This window comes from Leptonychotes weddellii, chromosome 3 (genome assembly GCF_054177405.1).
Source record: "Leptonychotes weddellii isolate Sample4059 chromosome 3, ASM5417740v2, whole genome shotgun sequence".
NCBI classification, from domain to species: Eukaryota; Metazoa; Chordata; class Mammalia; order Carnivora; family Phocidae; genus Leptonychotes; species Leptonychotes weddellii.
In genome coordinates this window covers 31,711,003-31,730,324 of record NC_138371.1, presented here as the reverse complement: position 1 = coordinate 31,730,324, position 19,322 = coordinate 31,711,003, and the positions used below count along the sequence as shown (strand labels likewise).

At 43.1% G+C, this 19,322-nt stretch overlaps 1 protein-coding gene across 1 annotated transcript in view; it reads left to right on the top strand.

Annotated features, from left to right (window-relative positions):
- LOC102743959 (aldehyde oxidase-like) overlaps positions 1 to 19,322 on the top strand; it is a 67,143-nt gene that overhangs the window by 38,520 nt on the left and 9,301 nt on the right. Inside the window, 9 exon segments of the mRNA XM_081815318.1 lie at positions 556 to 689; positions 1,790 to 1,874; positions 6,061 to 6,147; positions 6,970 to 7,161; positions 8,873 to 9,100; positions 13,994 to 14,089; positions 16,444 to 16,572; positions 17,296 to 17,370; positions 18,797 to 18,849. Coding sequence (XP_081671444.1) covers positions 556 to 689; positions 1,790 to 1,874; positions 6,061 to 6,147; positions 6,970 to 7,161; positions 8,873 to 9,100; positions 13,994 to 14,089; positions 16,444 to 16,572; positions 17,296 to 17,370; positions 18,797 to 18,849 — 1,079 coding nt within the window.

Genomic DNA, 19,322 nt, shown 5'->3' with positions numbered 1-19,322 from the left:
AGACGTGTGCAAGGCCTCAAAATCTCGCTGCTTCAGGAAACGTATCCCAAGGGATTAGTATGTAAAGGATACTTTGGTTATGGTTCATAGGGGAATTTCTCAAAAATTTATTAGCACAGGGGTGCCTGGATGGGTCAGTCGGTTATGCATCCAACTCTTGATTTCGGGTCAGGTCATGATCTCAGGGTTGTGGGATTGAGTCTTGCCTTGGGTTCCATGCTGGGTGTGGAGCCTGCTTAAGATCCTCTCTCTCCCTCTGCTCCTCCCACCCCCACACTCCCCTCATGTTGTCTCTCAAAAAAAATTGTTAGCACAAAAATATCCCATTGATACTGAAAGGACTACTTAATGATAGTTCTTGCAGTGTCATAATAGCTAAATGCCACTGAGATCAGTTGTGGATGTATGCTTAGGTTATTGGCAACTGTCCTGTTATTTAGTATAACTACACAGTTCCTGTATTGTGTACAACATTTTGAAATCAAAACGTGTAAAGGCTGCCCCACTCCCTTGCTGCAGATGGATCAGATTAATGGGAACTATTATCATTCACAGGACATTGTTGCTTCGACCCTGAAGCTCCCAGCTAACAAGGTCATGTGTCATGTAAAGCGAGCTGGTGGGGCTTTCGGGGGGAAGGCTTTCAAAACCGGCGTCCTGGCAGGCATCACTGCGTTTGCCGCCAGCAAGTAAGTGGAGAAAATCTGCTAAGTAGACTAAAAATAAAATGAAGTCATGCTGTGCATTCTCAATATTGGGGTTCAGGAGAACGAATTTGGGTTAAGATTATTTAAAATCACATATGGTATACAAATACACAAAACTGCCATTTTATTACAACTTTTTAATCTTATATTGTCATAACAGATACTAAGAACCAAAGTGAGACTCAACTACTGAAAAGAATGAAAGCCACAGTAAAAATACCTGAAGAGTAGACAGAAACAAGTCCCAGATGGATGGTGGTTACTTGTCCTTAGCACCTGTATGTGTATATAGGTCAGTTCAATGGTTTGAAAAAAGTTCAATCTTTTATAAATATATATAACACAATATATAAAATCCTTTATGTGTATTTGTGTATAACAATTGCTATATTATATATGCTATATAATATAGATATTAAATATATAAATAAATAAATGTGTTCATACATACATTTTCTTGATTTAAATGGAGATTTTTGCTTTTGTGATGCTTACCTTTATTTACATTGCCATTTCCCTTTAAGGATCTCAAAACATTACCATAGGAAATTGTCTTTGGAGCAGGCACATGAGTGCTCGCTTCGGCAGCACATATACTAAAATTGGAGCAGGCACATGTAGAAGGCTTTGATTTCTTTGCTGAATAATATAAGTCAGTTCCTGTGTCCCATGAAGCAAAATGACCTTCATTCCAGATCTGTCCTTTCAGGGAGCACTTGGTAATCAGAAACCACCTGAGTTCCTCCATTTGTAATCAAGTCTATAATGTGGTCTTGGGACCATTTCCCTATAGCAGAGGTTGTTATCACAATGGGAAATATTCCCAAAGCAATACCCTAGAGCCCCTGACACCCAAGACCCTCCCTTGCATAAGTAGTGAATGCCAGCCATTGTACCCTGACCCAAAGGGAGGGGAGGCCATTGTGCATGCCTGAGATCAGGACAGCCCCGGGGCAGTAGTTCTGTTGAACTGTAATGTGTGTGGATTGGCATCCACTCCAGCTCTCACTGAGAGTTATATAATCCCCAGATAGTAGCTCTTTGGTATACAGTTTACCACTCTTTCTTTTTTTCTGCTTTAGACACGGTCGTGCAGTCCGCTGTGTTCTGGAGCGAGAAGACATGTTAATCACTGGAGGCCGCCACCCTTACCTTGGAAAGTACAAAGTGAGTAGAAGAAGAGTGGGGATGGAAAGGATTTATGTTATCAAGGTAACATTGCATGGTTGCAGAGGGCAGCGTTGGGCTGCTCTCTCCTGGGGACTAACAATGAGCAAATCAACAAACCCTGCTTCTGTTTAACTTTCTATTCCTTGTGCTCACTGATTATCGGCTGGTTCACATCTGCTTTACTCAGGGAGCACTTGGTAATCAGAAACCACCTGAGTTCCTCCATTTGTAACCAGTCTATAATGTGGTCTTGGGACCATTTCCCTATAGCATTTGTAACCAATCTATAATGTGGTCTTGGGACCATTTCCCTATAGTGAAAAAGTACTAACTGGATTTGGCTGATACAGAGTGAATGACTGGAAAACATGTGAGTATATATACATCTATGAAAGTAGACCTGATAACCGGACTACTTCCACATTTTCTTAAAAATAAATAAATATTCCTAATAGTGTTCTGTGAAATTGCAATTATTTGCCAACAGTTTCCTCATTTTTCAATATATAAAGGTTATTTCTATAAAACTCTGTCCCAGAAATTCCTAGGAAAATTTCCATAGCAGAAAATAATTATTCTTTTGCTTTATAAGAAATAAATTAACTTGTCAGAATGGATTAACTGCCATAATAAGTAACTAAAAACTCTCAGGGGCTTAAACCTGTATTGTGTTATTTCTTGCTCAAGTAACAGCTCAGTATAATCAGCAGGAGTTGTGGAGAAGGGGCGAGGAGAGGACTCTGCTCCGAAAAATTATTCAGAGACTTAAACTTTTTCCATCCAGTAGTGCCACCATCATCCCCTCAGACTGCATCATGTGGTATGGAAGTCACAAGGCTCGTATGGCTATTCACGTGTAAATTTAAATTAACTAAATTAAATAAAACAGAAAATTCAGTTCCACAGTTGCATTAGCTGTATTTCAAGTGCTCAGTAACTACATGTGGCCAGTGGCTGCCATATTGGACATGTAGATATAGAACATTGCCATCATCTCGGAAAGTTCTATTGTAGAGCACACCTTAGGGACTCTGAGTCCTTCACTGAGTCTTCTGCAGAGGACAGAACACAAGGGAAGAGGGAGAACATGGAGTGTTGTGTGGGGGGTGTTTTAGGCACCAGGTGTGTTAAATGTGGGCCTTGCTTCTGTTCACGTGTGTTGAGCCAGGACTTTGTCACCTAACTACGAGGGTGGCTGGGCAACGTAGTCTTCCATGTGCCCAGGATGAAAGATAGCAACATCTGTTGAACACAGCATCATCTCCCCCGCAACTGGTGTACCTGCATACATATTTTTAGGAGATAATGGATGTATTTATTTCAACTCACGTTCACTCTGAGCTATGTTTTGAATTTAGTTTGGTTTAACAAAGATTTATCAGAGTGAACTTTGTTCTGACAGAGATTACATTTTAGGGAATGAGGGGAAATAAAACTTACACATATGAAGTCATCATGAAAACATAATGTCAGGTTAAAAGATGAGATGCATGTGGTAAACCTATGAGGAGAGAGGAATATGAGTTGCAGTATGTTCATGAGACATCTTAGAGAAGGTGAAACATAAAGGGCCTTCAAGAACAGATGGGCAGAAAGAAGACATATGAGTGGTGGGAATAGTAAGAGCAAAAACACAGAGGAGGGATCAACATGGCATGTTTGATGGGGGTGGCGGTAAGGAGAGAGGGCGAATTAGAATACACAGTAATTACTGAGGGGTGGTGGAAAATAAGGTTGGTTAGGTTAAGTGATGCCAGACTGAGAGAGGCCTAGAGTTTCAGGATGGGGGTTGAAATTTGATCTTGTAAGAAAGAGTAGGACTGTGTAGATCCTTGATCAGTCAAGTGTCATAACCAAACACAGGTGCATTGGGGAAGGTAATATGATGGCATTGGGCAGGATGGCCCAGGGAGGAGAGAGGGCGGAGGCAGGCGAACCATCAGGAAGCAGCTGAAGCATTCAGACATGAAGTATTTTGGGTCTGAGCTGTGATAGTAAGATGTAGAAGAAATGAGTCCAAGAGCCATGGTAGTATAAAATAAAATAGGAGTTGGTGGCAAACTTGGCAAAGAACAAGGGAGAATAAAACCAGAAACATGACTTGGAGGTTTCTAGGAGAAAGCACCAAGTTGGAAGGAGGAACCAATCTGGAAGAACAATGATGGATCTTGTTCCTTCACCAGTATGGTTCCTTGTACTTCACCAATATGGAACCTTATTAAAAGGACTTGTTACAGCTACAGAAGCCTTAAGCATAGTGGTGATTATAATTATGAGAAAATGATGCTTTCTGATGTAAAGACAGGAGAGGATATTAATAACATTTATAATAGTAATATTAATAATTTATATTTAGAACACTTGCTGTGTTTCAGTCACTCACCTGTAATTTTCTATGCATTATTTTCTTTATTGCCATTTCGCAGATAGGTTATACAGCTTGCCTAAGATCACAGAACTAGTTAAGTGGCAGAGCCAGAACTCAAACTTCTGGAATTCATAGGCCATGCCCTTGACTATGACTTTGGTTTGAATTTGGTTCCATTCAACAAAAATCACAAAGTGAACTCTAATAAGTTCAGAGATACTGAAGCAGAGTGCAGATGGAAAGCATGGATATTGGATACATATGAATCACAGAGAAGATATTTATGTAAAAGACCTCGAGTAGCACCAAATGCTGCTGAGAGTTTTCATCAAATTGGGCCCTCTGAGAAGAATGTGCTGAGTCCATTCGGGAGCAGGCCACCAGATTCGGAGATTAGAAGATGAGGTGGCCTCGGGGGAGAAAGTTCAGGTAGAAACGTGGAGCCAGAATTCAAGGACTTGTGGCAAGAAAGGAAGGTTACGAACTATGCGGTTGATTTGCTTTCGGAGGAAAGAAAAGGGTTGGTAAGAACAATAGTGATGAATTTTCCAGGAGGGGTTTTCGTTTGTTTTGCTTTTATTTCTTTCTCTACACTTACTTTCTCCTTTTTTAAATTATTTTCAGTTGTGGCAGAATACACACAACATAACATTTACTGTCTTACCCGCGTTTAAGTGTAGTTTGGTGGCATTAAGCATGTTCACATTGTTGCGCAACCATCATCACCATCCATCTCTGGGATTCTTCTCGTCTTGTAAAACTGAAACTTGGCACCCACTAAGCAATATGTCCCCGTTTCTTCCACCCCAGCAGCCCCTCAGAAGCCACCATTCTACTTGCTAGGAATTGGACTACACTAGGTGCCTGATATAAATGGAATCGAACAGTATTTATCCTTTTGTGACTGGCTTATTCCACTTGACATAAGGTCCTCAGAGTTCATCCATGTTATAGCAGGTGTCAGAATTTCCTTCTTTTTTAAGGCTGAATACTATTCCATTGTATGTACCACATTTTTTCGATCCATTCATCCATTGATGGACATATGGGTTGCTTCTACCCCTTGGCTATTGGGAATAATGCTGCTGGGAACATAGCTGTACCAATAGCTCTTTGGGACCCTGCTTTTAGTGCTTTCAGATAAATACTCAAAAGTGGGATTGCTGGATTATATTGCTATTTTTAATTTTTTGAGGAACGGCCATACTGTTTTCCACAGCAGCTCCACCGTTTCACATTTCCACCAGCAGTGCACAGGCAGTCTAATTTCTCCACATGCTCACCTACACTTACTATTTTCAGTTACTGGCTGGTTGCTTGGTTGTGTTTTTATAGTAGCCAGAATTCTAATGGATGTGAGGTGGTATCTTGTGATTTTGATTGGCATTTCCCTAATGACTAGTGATGTTGAGCATCTTTTCATGTGCTGATTGGGCATTTGAATACTGTCTTTGGAGGAATGTCTATTCAGTCAGGTTGGGTTTTTTGTTGTTGTTGTAGGAGTTCATATACATACTGGAAATTAACCCCTTATTAGATACGTGATTTGAAAAATTTTCTCCCGTTCTCTGGTTTGCCTTTTCACTCTGTTGATTGTGTTCTTTGATATATGGAAGTTTTAAATTTTGCTGTAGTCCAATTTATCTATTTTTGTTGTTGTTGTTGCCTGTGTTTTTGTCATATCTAAGAAATCATCACCAAATCCAATTTCATGAAGCTTTTTATCCATGTGAGGAGGACTTCCAAGTGACAAAGTAAAATGTAGAGAGAGATGGTCCCCAGCACCAGCATTAAAGATCAGTTCTCTTTTCCTAGGCTGGGTTCATGAACGATGGCAGAATCTTGGCCCTGGATATGGAGCATTATAGCAATGGAGGCGCCTCCCTGGATGAGTCATTACTTGTAAGTGCTTTAAGAAGCAAGTTCACATTCTGGAAAGTATTACATAAAATGATACAATTTAGAAGCTGTTCAATAGTTAAATAATATTTTAATAAATAAATAAAGACCCACATTGCAGGGATAGCCATGTGTTACTTACTGGTGCCCCCAGAGTGAGCCCAGAGATACTGGCTAAGTCTGTGTCTGTATATTATCGCCATGTTTCCCGTACTTAGAGTTCTTTTCCCAAATGCAAGCATTAGACCTCACCCACGGCTCTATTGACGTTCTGGCCTGGATCATTCTTTGCTGTGGGGCTGTCCTGTGCATGGTAGGATGTCGGGCAGCATTCCTGGCCTCTATGACTAGATGTCAGTGACACAGTACCTTCTAGTCTCAACAACCAAAAGTGTCTCCACATTACCAGGGAAGACAGAGGACAAAATCACCCCTGGTTGAGAACCAGTGCGTTCGACCAAATACCAAAACGTTTTTTTTCATGCTCTGTAGGATATTTTATTCATTACATTCTGTAGACCCAGTGTTTAGAGCCTATGAATGCCTCAAAGTCTTTGGCAGATGTCTGAAACCTGGGGAAAAAATGCATTAGCCCTAAAATATGAAAATAAAAAATGATGATTTCAAAAGAAAAATTATTCAAATCCTTAAAAATTATTTCATAACAAAAATTCTTTTAATTTAGGACATGGATCTATTCTAGCATGTTAGACGTGATGTAGAGAGGGTTGGTCATTTCCTGCCTGGTTTTGGTCTTAGGTCTCAGGAGGGCAAAATAGGTATGGAAGGATGAGAATCTGATCACACCAACTCTGGATTTCCCAGGTGATGGAAATGGGACTTCTGAAAATGGAAAATGCTTACAAGTTTCCCAACCTGCGCTGCCGGGCGTGGGTGTGCAGAACAAACCTTCCATCCAACACAGCTTTGCGTGGCTTTGGCTTTCCTCAGGCGGGGCTCATCACTGAGTCCTGTATCACCGAAGTGGCAGCCCGGTGTGGTTTGGCCCCTGAGCAGGTACGGCTAAACTAGTCTCTCACACACAAGACATCAGGCTCCAGAGCAGGGAACCATCGGGGGTCATTCAGGTTGAGTAGTTTGGATCCAGAGGGGCTAAATGATGTGCCCGAGGTAACCCAGCTAACTAGTTAAGACAGAGCCTGGACTCCAAAGTTCAGAGATCCTACTCAGGCTCTTTCCCAAAAATCCTGGAGACAGAGTATATTGAAGAGGGAGCTTTGGATTCCAGTTCATTCATTGAGAAGTCTCCATCGGCCAGGGATATAACTGCTGCCAACGAGTTCTGTCAAGCCCTTCTTTTTTCTGCTTCCTGAACATCTCAGGCAGCTGTCAGAAAGTTTCAGTCATTTCAGTTACTAAAATAGTTTCCTTTCTGTTCCTGAAGTCTCGGTCCCAGTTTCATTCATTAACAAGCTCTGTTCCCCCCCACCCCCCCCCCACCCCCATGCCTCTTGCACTCAGAATCCTGGAGCCAAGTTAGGGTGGGGAGACACGGCGTGCTTCCCCCGCCTGCCCCCGGCTCTGTGCCTTCTGCTGTGCTGTTGGGGCAGAGAGGGAGAGGAGGACCAGAGGGAACAGCCTCTGCCCAGCGAGCTCTCGGCCCTTCCTTGCTGAGATGCGGCCACTTTTCAAGTATGTTTCTGTGGGCTCCATTTCTGCTAGCTCTCTCACAAATGGACAGCCTCTGTGAGGGTGGGTTACATTTCCAGCCACCCTCAGCTGGCACCTCCGGCAGGTTTCCTCATGCCTCTTTGCCCCATGCTGCAGCAAACCTTGGAAAGCCCCAGTCCCCACTTCATCTGCCTTCTTTCTTTCCATTCAATATTAGAATCGGTGGCCCTAGGCAGGAGCCATTTTCTTTATGTCTCTTGAACTCCTGGGGGTCCCTGCTCCTCCCTTCTGGTCGTCTCAGCACAGCCTCCTTCCCAGATGTGCTGGCGCCTTTGATAGCATAGGGAGAATTAGATAATGACCTCCCTCCACCCCTGGGGAAGTCGGAACAGAAAACAGCCACCCTTAAAAAAATACCGCCTTCCCTGGGGCACCTGATGGCTCAGTTGGTTAAGCATCCGACTCTTGGTTTCAGCTCAGGTCATGATCTCAGGGTCAAGCGATTGAGCCCCAAGTCATGCTTCGTACTCAGCATGGAGTCTGCTTGAGATTCTCTCTCTCCCTCCCTCTGCCCATCCTGCTCGTGCTCGCTTGCTCACTCGCTCTCTCTCATAAATAAATAAATAAATCTTAAAAAAAGAATCTTAATTTGTTCTTCATCCTAGTTATCTGTTTAAACATAACCAATAACTAGGATGAGCAGTCTTATCTTGCCACAGCATCTGAACAATCCAAATTGTGTAGATCATGTAGCCTGGAAGTTAAATTCAGGATTACCTTTCAACAGATGTTCACAAATGCAACTCGAATTAGAGGAATTTACAGTGTACCAGGACTATACTGAGTTATATAAGAAATATAATGAAAGGATGCCTCCCTTTGAACTTATACCAGAGCAGCATAGAAAGCATGTTAAGTGCTAACCTATTAGATAAAGTCTTCAGGTAGAGAAGGCTTCAGGAAGGGCTTCAACAAGGAGTAAGTGGAACTCAGTTTGGGCCTGATGCAATGAGCAGAACTTGACTAGGAGGACAGTGGATGGAAGAGACTACATCTGTTGCCTCTCCTCCCGTTTTGATCTCCTTTTCTTTTATAGGTCCAAATGATAAACATGTACAAGGAAATTGATCAGACACCCTACAAACAAGAGATTAATGCCAAGAACCTGATTCAGTGTTGGAAAGAATGTATGGCCATGTCTTCCTACTCCCTAAGGAAAGCGGTCGTGGAAAAATTCAACTCAGAGAATTATTGGAAGAAGAAAGGGTTGGCCATGGTACCCCTGAAGTTTCCTGTTGGCCTTGGCTCAGTTGCTCTTGGTCAGGTCAGTTCTCCAAACAGACCAATCAGAAGGTGTTGGGGAGACTTTCTGTGAAGGTGGATTAGCCATAGGGTTGCAATGCTGGTTTGTAAACCTTCCCCAAAGCTGTCCTCCGTCAAGCTAGTTTTTCTCCAGAGGAGATAAGAGCTCCTTTGCAGGAATCCCCAGGATTAGTGACAAGCATTCTTGCTGGGAAATCGGGAGAGCTGGTATCTGCTTTTGGTCCTGGCATTAAGCAACTGAGTCAACTTGCTCTGGGCCCAGATCACTCAAGTATGAAGTAAGATGGTGGGATGGATGACTGCCAGCACTCCTCTTCCAGCCCCTCTGTGCTGCAGTGTCACTGGACCATGAAATAGAAATGGGAAGCTGCACAGCATTTGGCTTTTGGAGGGTGGGATAAACTAAACCCAGAAGAGTAACTCATTTAAATAATTTTTTTAAAAAACAGAATTTTAGAAATTTGCTCCCTTCTTAGCTGTTAAAAATGTGAAGAAATTTGTTCTTGTAGTTTCTTCAATTGATTAAATAAATTCCCTGCTTGTTTTTGTTTGCTAAATCCCACTTGGTGCATGCATCTGCCCCCTCATTCTTGAATGAAACGTACCCGAACAGCTGGTGGTCTGCGCTATTCTACCTCACTCTACAGCAGTGATGTGGGACCCTTGTTATCTACGTTCTTACACATACGTTTGCATATGCATACATATATGTAGAGAAGATGGCAGAGCCCTCAAAACTGTGGTCACTCCCCTTTGCAGAATTCACACCTTCCCCTGAGTATGAAGAAGGAATGGCAGGTGCTTTGAGTAATGACAGATTAGGGATAAATGGGAATGGAGCTGTGAGGAGCACTAGTAAGTATGCTGTGTGTAGAGGGAGAAGAGGAGGCCCCCCCCAAAAAAATGGGCAGGAAAGTTCTTCCTTCATTCGCATGCTGATCCATTCACCTAACCATCCTGGCTCAACTGTGGTATGATCATGAGAATGTTCCGTGCTTGCTTAGACCAGTAGTAGCTCAGAGGAGCATCGTAACAATACAAGTGGTAGTCTCTTTTGCAGCCGTCCCATTCCTCGCCTGTTTGTGACAGCAGAAACAACACAGAGACATTTAGTCATCTGCACACAATTTACCCAGATGAGAGAGACAGTCAAGAGGCTCTGGTAGAGGAATAAAGATCATTCAGAAGGAGGGGAGAGGAGAAAACCACCACTAGGAAAGTGTTAGTGAGCAGTGAATCTTGGTTTGAGGGTTAGACTGATTAGCGGGCAGCTAACGAAGACATGAGTCTGGTCCATCTGTCCCTGAGCAGACCAGTGAGGATCCCTGGGTAAAATAGTCCCTGCTGTTTACAGATCTCCTGGCAACCCCAGGACATAACCGTGGTAGATGCGGTAGGCTGTCTCTATTTAACTGTTGCCCTTACCTAACATCTGGTCTCCACAGTAGACCAGACCTGGCCCATGTCCCATATCCGAAATTTCTCAAAAATTTTTCATCTAAGAAATAATGATAATTACTGAGCACCCCTTTTAGATTTTATCTCATTCAACCCTCAGGACAACCTATAAGATTTGTAGCCTCATTTAGTGGTGAGGAAACTGAGGTTTCAAGAGCTAAAATAACTTGCCTGAAGCCCCACATCTAGAGAGTGGGGGACTAGGGCTGGAGATTCGTGTCTGAGAGGCTCCAGGAGCAGTATTTTCTCAGCTCCATCAAGCTGCCCCTCCGTGGCACCATTTGGTGGGAACTGAGGTGGGATTCAGCTCAGCCGGGAGGAAACCAGACCACAGCGAGCAGTATGACTTCATTCTCAGACCACTAGCCCTACCCGTCTTCCCCAGAGACCAGCATCCATGCTGGAAACATTGGTGTAGGGCCGAATCGAGGAGTCCAATCGGGCAAGCTGCTCCGTGGAAGCCGTGTGCCAAAAGGCGATCCTGAAGCAAACCAAACAGAGGAGGGAAGGAACTAGGAAGGTTATCAGAAGGCCCAAGGCTGGGGGATTTGTAATGCCCCATTTCACCTTCGTTGGATAGATATGATTCTGTTTTATAGAAGGAGAACCTGAAGCCCATAGGCGTTCACTCTCTGGTCCAAGGATATCCAGCTATTGAGCCACAGAATGTGAGAGTGGACTTTGAGACTGTCTGATCACATGTCTTCATCCTCCCGTGCACTCTCCCTGAGCAGGGGCAGCCCCTGTGCCTGCGACAGCTGAGGGGCTCACACGTACCTCCCCTCCAATGTATTTAAGGACTAGCCCTGGGACACGGAAAAGCAGACAAGACCTAATTAAGCTCTGCATCCCCAGTACCTTAGCATGGCGCCTGACACAGGGTGGAAACTCAAATGCTCCAGTGGCTGAGACATTTTGGGAATCCGTGGAACGAAAGCAAACTGCTCACCAACCCCGGCAGCCCCTGCTGGATGATTTAGATTTCACAGACTAGGTCCCCAATCTGTGTCAGAGAACCATCTGTTCTCATGCTCCAGTCGTGCCAATTTCACAGATGAAGCTTTGCGGAATTTTCCTTTGTGGCAGTAACAGTGGACCCTCTGGTGGTGCCACTTAACTGAACCAGATTTGATATTTTCAGTGCCCCGAGGGGATGGTAGCAGCACAGGGAACAAATTCCTCAGCAGTCCCACGCGGGCAGAGCCCCGTGGCCAGCAGGGTCACGCATGGAGGAACTGCACAAGCCACTGGGATTGTGGCTCTGGGGCGTGTGGCAGCTACAAATTCCCACAAGCAACTTCTGAATTGCTTGCAGAGCCAAATCAGGAGGCCAAATACAGACTTTAAAAGCTTCAGAAACAGATCAAATCGCTGTAGACTTTTACTGGGCGCTTACTATGTGGGAGATACTATGTTGCATTCCAAGGATGCCTTAGGACATGGCCCTTCCTTTCAGGGGGCTTCCATTCTAGCAGAGAGCAATAAAGTGGCAGAGAATGGAGCCTGGAGCAGCCCTTGCAGCCATCCCCCGGCATCTGATGAGCAGCTGGGGCAGCCAGCACCAGGCTACCTGTAGGGGATGCCACTCCCTAGCTTTACTGTTTTGAGAACAAATGGTCGGGATCACAAGATGGCATCTCCAGGAGTGATGAGTGAACAAACAGTAAAACACTCTGCTTCATCCTTCCAAGTCTCTTGGGCATGATTATCATGGCAACAATGCCTTCCTCAAGGTTCTAAGATTCTCCTTTGGGCTGAGAAAGGTTATTCCTATGTCCCTATTTGACCAATACATCCCTAGGGTACACCCGCTGACCCAGGTAACTAGAGCCCATTTTCACTGTCAGTGTCTTAGAAGCTTCTGTTTCACTGGAATCATGTAAACCTTTGGGTATCAATAAAGAGGCAGTCCTCCAAGTGTGGCTCAGGGCCCACAAGTGGCAATAAAAGTTCTTCTGGTCATCAGAGAATCGATCAAGGAATGTAGTTCATTCCTTAGGTGCATCTGGTGATTGTCATGCAATTTCATTGACTTTCACTTATGACCAGGGTTGTTTATAGGTAATCTGAGTAATGAAGGTTTACTAAAATTTTTGCTTCATTGTATACCTATTCACTTGTTACTAGAATTTTCTTAAGACCCTGCCTTTACAAATCCTAGATTTTTGTGCCATGCTGCCTACAAGCTTAGATATTAAGAAACTAGCTGACAGAGCTTTAAGTCACCCCTTGCTGGCCCAGACCACACCTATGAGGTTAGCATTTCCCAGTTGAACAGCTACAGAAGTGTGCCTTGCAGGGCTTCCTAAACCACAGTGCAACCACTGGGACATTTTCACCAGGACCACATGCTGTTAATATTACTCTTACACTAGAGATACAAAGTGAAAAGGCCATCCTTGTTCTCTGCAGCCTCCTGGGATATCTTCATCCCCCTTAGTCTAGCATGGACAAAATTGCAAGAAGGCACATTGGTGTTGATTATAAAACATTTTTAGCTAGAGTCTGGATGTTTCTGATTATAGCAGCCTTTAATTCTGTGTTAGCAGTTTGGTTCTTTCTCGGTCCCTGTGGGGAGCTATACAGTTAGATAAGATTACTTCCAAGTTCCCTTCCAACTAAAGCCCTATAATTCTGTGCCAGGATAATTTGGGGTAGGCTTGGCTCATTTTGCAGCAAACAATGTCTGTCTGTCCCATCTTATTTGGGTTTTTGTTTTTGCTTCTCTCTATCATACCTACCACTATGGGATTATGTGTTCATGTAAACAATTCTCCCCTGCCCCAACCTATCTGCCCTTAACTTGGCATTTTACAACGGACCCCCCCCCCAAAAAAAAACCAAACCCCAAACCTAGATTGTTGTTCCACTCTGGATTAGGGAGATCCTCACATGTCCTCATGAGGAAATAGTAGTTTACGGAGGGTCGTCCTGCCCCAGCCTCAAAGCCCCAGCACTGGCCTGGCTCTGCTCAGTGTTCTCAGGGCACTGGGAAAAGTGTGCGTATTTCAGCAGGAGATGGAAAGGAGGGGATCATTTCCAGGGAAAATGTTTTATTCTCTTTATTTATTTTCATCTGGTACTTTTTAATACCTTCTAGAATAGACTGACAGTGAAGCACATATTTGGTTTTTGAGGATAGTTTTTATGCTGATACCTGGTTAACGTTAAACTACTAAAGTAAGGGTTGGCAAATGACAGAGTGGGTCAGGTTCTGCCTTGTTCTGTATGTCTTTGAGCTTAGAACAGCTTATTACATGTTTTTCATTTTAATTCCAGTGTAATTAACATACAGTGTTATATTAGCTTCAGCTGTACCATATAGTGATTTGACAATTCTATACATTGCTCTCCAGGGAAAATGTTTTAATTGATGAGACATGTGATAATATCAGTCCAAAAGATCATGGAAACTCTTGTCATCTTTTCTGGATAGGCTGCTGCCTTGGTTCACATTTACCTGGATGGGTCTGTGCTGGTGACTCACGGTGGGATCGAAATGGGTCAGGGGGTCCACACTAAAATGATTCAGGTAAGTATGCAACTAGTTGGATTAAGTTGGGTGTGTGCTTGTAGCTGTGTATGAGAGAGAAACCAAGCATGTGTATTTTCTGTTCTAAAATGAAAAAGATATGAGATTTTAGCTTTGACAGCTTAAACTGTTAAGCTGTTAACGGAAACTGGATAAACCAGCTGGTTCTGTAACTGAATGTCCTAAAAGAATGTGACAGAAGAGTCTCAGGTTGTCTTATTGCTATAGAAGATTGTGTCTTTATTTGTTGCTTTCCTTTGGGTAAGCAGGTCTCTCCCACCATCCGCAAACAAAGTATTGCTTTGAAACCTTTTGTAAACCAAAATGGAGTAAAGCAAAGTTGTAATTACCATTAATTTATATGAAAATAGGGGTGGCTCAGTCATGAGCCCAGGGTCCTGGGATGGAGCCCCGCATCGAGCACCTTGCTCGGCGGGGAGCCTGCTTCTTCCTCTCCCTCTGCCTGCTGCTCTGCCTATCTGTGCTCTCTATCGAAAAAAAAATTTTATATGAAAATATTTTTGAGCCTTTCCAGACCCCCCCCAAATTAACCTCTCTTAATATTTTCTGATTTGCTGATGGATGTAAACATAAATGGAGATAAAGCACAGATGGTGACAGATGCAGTTCACAGCTCTGGCAGCTTGATGCCCAGACGCTGAGTGTGGCTCCGGGGCAGGAGCTTGGGGTTCTGCTCTCCCTGCTGGGGGTCAGCGCTGCTTCCGCAGCCGTCCGCTGCCAAGCAAACACTGAACGCTATCTTGGCTCTTCATCTTTTTTTTAAAAGTGAAAATCTTCTTCAGATTTATTTCAGTGAGCGAAAACAGGTACCAATGTAGGTGTTTTGTAAAAACCAAGAGACTCTCAAATTATATCAGTTTAACATACAGGGTAATATTAGTTTCAAGTGTACAATATAGTGATTCAACAATTCCATACAAAGAGGTGGACACCAGTATTAACAAGCGAGTTGTCTTTTTTGAACCTTTGCTGGCTAATAAGAAGATGTGTAGATGCTGATGTATTGCATCATTTCTCGACCTTTTTAGGACTTGGTGTAATCGATAATATAAATCACATTGGATATTTCTAATCAAAGTCTACCTGTTTTTTGACTCATTCACTTTAGATTAATTTTTAGGTACTGTTTCTATTTTGTGAATAATAATAACATTAAAGATTTTAAAACATTTGGAAGGGGCAAAAAAAATTGTTAAAAAGACTCTGAACAGTTTCACCAGTTAGCAGTAAGCACTGTTTTGAGGTCTTTCTTTTTTCATAAATTGCTAACATGCTGTTTATATAATTTTTTGTATCCTGGTTTTTTGTGTGTGTTTTATTTAAATTCCAGTTAGTTAACATACAGTTATATCAGTTTAACATACAGGGTAATATTAGTTTCAAGTGTACAATATAGTGATTCAACAATTCCATACAACACCCAGTGCTCATCAGGACAAGTGCATCCTTAATCCCTGTCATCTATTTAACCCATCCCCCCCCCCCCGATAACCATCAGTTCTCTATAGTTAAGAGTCTGTTTCTTGGTTTGCCTCTCTCTCTCTCTCTCTTTTTTCCCCTGTGCTTGTTTCTGTTTTTGTTTTTTTTTTTCACCTATCTATCTGATATAGAGTGAGCACTTCCTCCTGTGGCTAAGAATTCTTTGCAATCACGCTTTTTAATGGCTGCTTGTGGATGTATGTATAATTTATTTAACCATCCCCAGTTGTTGAATACTTCAATTAATATTTTTGTATGTAAGCCTGTCGTCAGATTAATGATTATTTTCTTAAAATAGATTTCCCGAAATGAAATTGCTGGGTCATAGAGTGTACCTTAAATCACGGACACTTATTACCAAATTGTTTTCCAGAAAGTATGCTTTTCATTACACCACTAACCAACTTTATCCGTTACGGCTTTTTTAAAAACCTTAGATAATTTAATAGTTGTGAAGGATAATATCTCATTATTGCCTTGATTTGCGTTTTTCTGATTATAGAGACTTTGCTAGAATTTTGCAGAGTGAGGTGATAGGAAAGGCCTCAAGGTGTTGATTTCATGAAGACGTGAAGCATCTCCTCCTGTGTTGGCTTGGGGCTTTGCCTCCTCTTCCTGATGCTATTGCACGTAAGAAAGTCAAAGAAACAAGAATGTGTGCTCAAGGTTTAGGGTCCAGACTAGCTATACAGGGTCTTTAGAAAAGAACTTTTTGTGGCTGGAGGAATTCATGGTTCTCCCCGCCTGTCCCTGTTGCGTGTATGGGGGCTCACACTTGGGCCACTGTGTGGGTATGTGCACAGGTCTGTGACTAACCAAAGTAACGTGGAAAGAATCTCTCCTCTAAAATTCAGGTGGTTAGTCGTGAATTAAGGATGCCAATGTCTAATATCCACCTGCGTGGGACAAGCACAGAAACTGTCCCTAATACAAACATCTCTGGAGGTTCCGTGGTGGCCGATCTCAACGGGCTGGCAGTAAAGGTAAAAATCATTGCCACGGCATCCAAATCATTAGCCCCACCAGGCCAGGAACATGGGTGGAGCTCAGAAGATGTTGAGGTTTAATCCAGTTCTTACCTCCTTCTCACACCCTCCTGGTGAAAAACGTGCTTTCCCCCAGCATCAGGTTCAGTACGTGGTACAATAACCAGCTGCTCTCCTGGGCTGGAAATCCATCTCCTTTCCTCCCTCACTCCTGACATCTCATGGATCCTTCCCTTCCACTCAGAAATATCTCTGTGTCTTTTGACATCCACGTTCCGGGAATATCGCTGCTTGGATTCAGACTCGCACCTCTTGCCAGGACCATTACAAGGCTCTGTCTCTCCACCGGAGTTTTATTGCCTTTCACTCTGGCTTCATGTTGACAGAGTGAGCTTTCCCACAAAATAAATCTGACCATGCCGTGTTTAAAAACAGCGGTCGGGGGTTTGCCATCAGTTTTTCTGTTAAGTCCTGACCTCTTAGCACGGATTACAGGCCCCCCAACCTAGACGGTTCATCGTTAAGACCAGCTCACACTTCAACCCCACCCCTGGGAAACCTTTCACATCACCTCTTAAAAGGTCGGTCTCTACCTTCTCTGTGTTGTTGAGGGCCTGTGGGCCTCCTAAACAAACTCTGTAATGACACATATGTTGTGGTTTTGAAATTAGTGTTTGCCTGAAATTATGATAATGATTTTAATTAAAAAATAATCCCTAGGATGCTTGTCAGACTCTTCTAAAACACCTTGAACCCATCATCAGCAAGAATCCTCAAGGCACTTGGAAGGATTGGGTGAGAATCACTGTTACTTTTGTGTTTTATGTTGGGGGAAAAAAGGAGGGAGGAAAAATGTGTGAATTAAATATCAGTTGAAATGGCACTTTAAAAGGTACTACAGTTACATAACGGTAAGTAGAGGCCTTTTGGCTCTCTGCACGTGGAAACGTTATCGTAATATGGTAGAGGAACTCTTGCATCTGGGAAAATTCTCCATTAGAGAGGAAGATTGTTTTTCTACCCAAAGCCCTTGTTTTTAAGCCAGAACAAATTAATGTTTCTTCTGATGGATCCCAGGTATTTTCTAGATAACAGCTGTAAATCTCTTTGTTCTCCTCCTTTGGGTTCCACCGTTCCTAAACGGAAAGCCAACACTACAATCCTCCTATAAAAGTAAAAAATCACATAAGCACTCGTGTAGAAATAGGAAACCAAGCCACTGGATATGTATTCAACCAGTAGTAGGCATTAAATGTAGTGGAAATTTCAACTGCTTCCTTCAATGTACTTACAACCCTGTTGGAAGAGAAAACGCACATTCTGCAGTCAACTAGCATACTTTTAAAGTAATAGGTTATAAAGTACCAGATGGTGTGGAATGGATGTCAGTGAAAGCTGAGAGTGTGTGTCAGGCTGACTGAGGATGTCGCATTAAAAGCATCGGTCGGGGGAAATAGCATTTGGGGAATCCTCCTTAGAAATGGGTCCTGCTCTTCCACAGAGTTAGGACTCATTCTATAATTCATATTTATGGGAGCTCTCAATCCTTTGGGGGCATCTTTATTTGTGCCCTCTGCCCTGTGCTTTCCGAGCCAACAAAAGGCAGAGAGAGCCTGACTGAAGAGGGATACTGTGCAAGACAGCCGGGCCTCTGCCCTCAGAGATGCTACCATTCAGCGTGCTTTCTTCTGCTGCACTCCTCACCTTTTCCTTTCTCGGACTTGGGGACGTGGACCTAACCCCCATTTTTCTATTAGTCAACTACGTGCAGTGCAGAGTCAGGAGAACTTACCATGTCAGTGGTACAATGTACCAAAATTATGCCACTTTCCCAAGACCAATGAATACCTGGTACTAAAACTAAACAACAACCACCTCATTGTCTCCTGAAACATTCCCGGTGGATAGGCTGTCTTTTCAGAAGACCAAGTGAGGTTCTTTATCAGCAGAAGGCCTGTGGGCTGTTCTAGTCCCGACTACGGGTGTAACATACCTGGGCAGTCACGGGACGTCACAGGCCCCGAACACATGCCGTTACTCGCGGCAGCGACAGCGAGTGCTCGCGAGGGCAGAGAATGCAGAAGGGAATACCTTAATCTTGGTTCTTCCTGGTTATTAGTACTGATAGCTGCATTTCACCTAGAGTGAAACCAAGATTGAAGTCGCAAGCGATTCTTTCTTGAAACATCATCATCGCATCATCTTTCCTCTTATTTCCCAGGCACAAGCTGCTTTTGATGAAAGCATTAGTCTTTCAGCTACTGGATACTTCAGGTAAAGAGTCCTTTCGATCACATGCTATGAAAAATAGCAGCTGTTGCTTGAGGAAGAGTTTCACTTCCATTCGCAATTTTGGAAAAAAGTTGATTTGGGTGACCTTCTATTAACCCACTGTTATATACAACATTTAGCTTCTAGTTAATCCAAATGCCCAGAGAGGCTTCTGTTGGGAAAAATAGGCACATAAAATAAAATACGGCTTGAGCTGATGATTCGAATCCTACTGGGCGGTACTGGAGGGTTCTCTGAGGTTAGTGCTTGGAACCCACAGCAGTAGCTGATGTTTTGTTGAAAATTTAGCGTATCCTTAAGAGACAAAGGTAAAGGGATGCAAATTAAACCCATAATAAGATAAACACCATTTCACACCTTCTAGATTGGCAAAAAAGAAGAAAGCTGACAATAAGCACGTATTGTCAAGACGCTGAACAATTGTCACTCACCTACTTTGGAAAATAATTATCAGA